General features: G+C 43.3%; 1 protein-coding gene across 1 annotated transcript in view; it reads left to right on the top strand.

Annotated features, from left to right (window-relative positions):
* The first annotated feature begins 385 nt into the window (after positions 1 to 385).
* The window catches only part of SORCS3 (sortilin related VPS10 domain containing receptor 3), a 210,652-nt gene continuing 207,587 nt past the window's right edge, over positions 386 to 3,450 (top strand). The window contains exons 1-2 of the mRNA XM_009643479.1: positions 386 to 400; positions 918 to 985. Coding sequence (XP_009641774.1) covers positions 386 to 400; positions 918 to 985 — 83 coding nt within the window. The remainder of the gene's footprint in view (positions 401 to 917; positions 986 to 3,450) is intronic.

The following is a 3,450-nucleotide window of genomic DNA, read 5'->3' as shown; positions in this document are numbered from 1 at the left end:
AGGCTCACAGGTTATTGGAGTGCATAGCTGCCTTTTGGGGGGAAAAAAGGGTACTGGGCAATGTAGCTGGTAACTAGGATGACTACATTTACCCATGAAATCTGAGGTCAGAGTGCTAGGGATATCAAAGGGAAGCTATATTCCCCTGTGGTCCCCTGTGTACTGCTTATCTCCGCTCTCCTCCTACCTCAGTTTTGCAAGGGCATGACTTGGGAGCGTTCTTGGCTCGCTGGAAAATTAGTCAGTGGGTCTTAAAGGCTCTGACTCTCCTTGAGCGCTGAAGATACAGCTGAAGTTTTGTCTTGTTCAGCGTCCAAACTGAATGTCATGCTCTGCGTCCCTCTATTTTACGACTGCAGACAGGTGGCAGCATGCAGAAATCCCCATGTCCCTGGAATCGGTGACAGCAGATAGAGAACAGCAAAGCTCATCATGGGCAAAATGGGCTGTTTTGCTGGATGGGGATCTTCACAAACAAACTTGCCAATTTGTGGTAGCACCTTGAGAAGCAGGAAAAGTCAACTGTAATTTCTGATTGGGCTGTTGAGTTAACAAGGGCTCTTCTGATTCCATCCCTGACCTTGAATAAGCGTAGTTGTAGAGGGGGCAGCTCACAATGTTCGATTAATTCTTCTTGGCATGTTTTATTTCAAATGCAAAACATTTTGAGATTAAAATAAATATTACTGGTTACATGATGCATTAAGCTAATGATTTTCTTTTTTTCTTTTTTTTTTTCTTTAACTTGATCCTATAATACTGGAACTTTAATGGATAAATGCTAAGCTCTCCTTTGGGTGATTTCAGATGCCTTGTGTATTGTTACACAGTCTAAAGGAAAACTCTTTTTCTTTTTTTCCCCCCTCTCTCTTTCTTTTCCCTTTCTCTTCCTCCCTCCCTCCCTTTCCCCTCACTAGGTGATTCTCATTCTGACGAAGCTCTATGACTTCAACTTGGGGAGCGTTACAGAGAGCTCGCTGTGGAGGTAAGTGAATTATAGAAATCACAGCAACTGTCATGGAGGGGTTGCACTGTGTCTCCTGTAAAATTGGAGGCTGAGCAAGGGGAGGAGATGGGAGGGAACCTGAGATAAGTGGAGCTGCCTTTTGGTAAAGGGACATGATTAAGAACACGTTGCTTTAATGAAATGAGGTCTGCATACAAGAGGGTTTCTTGATGTATGGGCACACAGGGGAGCTTGTTTTCATTCTTGCTTTTGAGTGTCCTTAGACAAGTCTCTTCATTCCTCAGAGTCTCTGCTGTGAGGGTGGCAATGAGAACAGTCTCTATAGATGGTACGTGCTTGCTGGAACAGTGTCCAGATAGTGTACAACACAGTGTACGATGTGATCTTAGCTGATCTTAGCCACGTTCCTCATCCCTGAGAGCCCGGATAGTCATCTTAGCACTGAATCTGTGTTGCCTTGGGCTGTTGGGACAGTAGCCACTAAAGAACTAGAGATACCACAGTACCGTGCTGGTGTCTTCTCTGCTATGGATAGACCCAGATGTGTCATGTACCAGCCATGCTCCTAGTCTGGCATGGGAAATGGAGCATTCTGGCCTGGGGAAGCACACTGCTGGACAGAGTGTGTGTTTGTAAGGATTATCTTCTACCTGCTGGGGACTGTGTTTCTTCCTAACATCCTGCCTGTGGTGTGGAAAGGGTATGCCTTTAACAGAACTGTTATTAGGTGTTTTCTACCCTTCGGACAAAAAAAAAAAAAAAAAAAAAAAAAAAAAAAGGCAGCCAGGGGATGGGGGAGACCAAGTGCCTTGCGTTGGATTTACCTGGTGTATTGCAGCTATTGTACAACCTGCTGAAAGTGGAGTTGGTGGAACTGTTGATGCGTTGTAGCCATGGCTCTGGGTGTGCACGGCTTCTTGGCTGATTGATGGGGTCTCGTACTTCTTTCTTTCCAGCTTATTTAAAATCCCGTTTGGAGCAGATTTTGGGCATGTGCTGCAGGTTTGTTCCTGTTAATGTATTTAAGGGTTAATTGTTCAGTAGAGCTCTTGAAACTTGTCAATTTGCACAGCACTTCCAAAGCCTAATTGCGCTGTACCATGGTAATCTGCAAAAGTATAAATAACCGTGCAGCTAATAAGAGAGAACACAGTCATTTCCACTTACCCTGGTACTTTTCAAGGTATTAAAGCCTTAAAAAACTTTTTCCTCTTTACCTAACAAGTACAAATGGCACTGTGATTGTACTTTAAATGTAATTGCCAAGCAATCTGCTCTGCATAAATAATGTAACAAGCAGGCAAATCCTGTCCTAATACTGAACTCACAGCATCACCTGAGCTCTGCAGCAAGGTAATAGCAGCATCCCTTCTGTTGTTTTCCCAGAGTGACAGAAATGTAGTTCATCATCAGTACAACTGGAATGTATCCAGTACTTGGTCAGCTGGGGAAACACACCGGTTTGTGAGTGTGTTTCAGTGTGTTCTGGGACACTTTGGCATCTTTTTGGCAGTGAAACGGGCCAACGTGGGGCCCAGAGACTCGGAGAGGTTGAGAAATCAGAATCTCCTGAGTTCTCTTCCAAGGTCTGGGAGGAAAGCTCAGAGTAAGAGCTAGTAGGTAGAGCTCCTGGGCTCCAAACCTTAGTTTCCCACCTGGAAAATTCAGGATTAAGTCACGTTGTACTTCAGAGGAGTCTTAGAGAACAGCTATGAGTTTCTTTGGGAAGGACATTGTAGAAATGCAAATAGATACTAAGTGGAAGCAATAAACCAGGAGAAAGACTCCTTTGCTCAGGATTTTCTGTTCTATTTGTGCATTAAGGCTCTGAATCTTTGCATTATTTAAATCAGTACTTTTCAATATTTTCTTTTAATTTTTGAGACCCTGAAAATTTCAAAAGGAGGATCTGTCTTTGCAGAGGGAATTTAAACCTTCTGGCACTAGGTTTGCTTTCCTCAGTTACTTTTTGTAGATGCCTTCAAAGCCATCTTTGAGCCCCCAGAATGGGTGGGTTATAAATTGAATGCAGCTATCAAGTAATTATCAAAAGGCTGTCTGGACACTTCCAGGTGTGGGGTTCTTTCAATTTATTTTTTTTTTCCTGTTTTCTGGGAATATGATACATCTTTTGTGCTAAGCAGTCATCCATCCTGCCTGTCTGAGCAGTGGTGCTGCGTGATACCTTTTCTTGAACGCTTGGCAAACACAGTTGCTTCCACAAGAGAGGAGTGGCTTTTGTGGCAGAGAGCAATGAATCACACAGCAGTGCTTCAAAGGATGCTAAGATAGAGCAGAGTGCAATGCAATCTCCAAATATCATCTTGCCTCCGTCTGCTTCATGCATCAAAAGCTGCTTCTCAGTTCCCCCTGGGTTATGGCATGAGAGGCTTCTTTTAATGGAAAACTGAATTGCCATATAAGAGAAATTTCTAATCCCTGCATCTAAATACAAAGACAAGTAAATCAATAAGAAAACATCC

The sequence above is a fragment of the Egretta garzetta genome, unplaced genomic scaffold (genome assembly GCF_000687185.1).
Source record: "Egretta garzetta isolate BGI_Z169 unplaced genomic scaffold, ASM68718v1 scaffold8, whole genome shotgun sequence".
NCBI classification, from domain to species: domain Eukaryota; kingdom Metazoa; phylum Chordata; class Aves; order Pelecaniformes; family Ardeidae; genus Egretta; species Egretta garzetta.
Note: the sequence above shows the minus strand (reverse complement) of the source record. Positions and strands in the feature narration are given on the sequence as shown.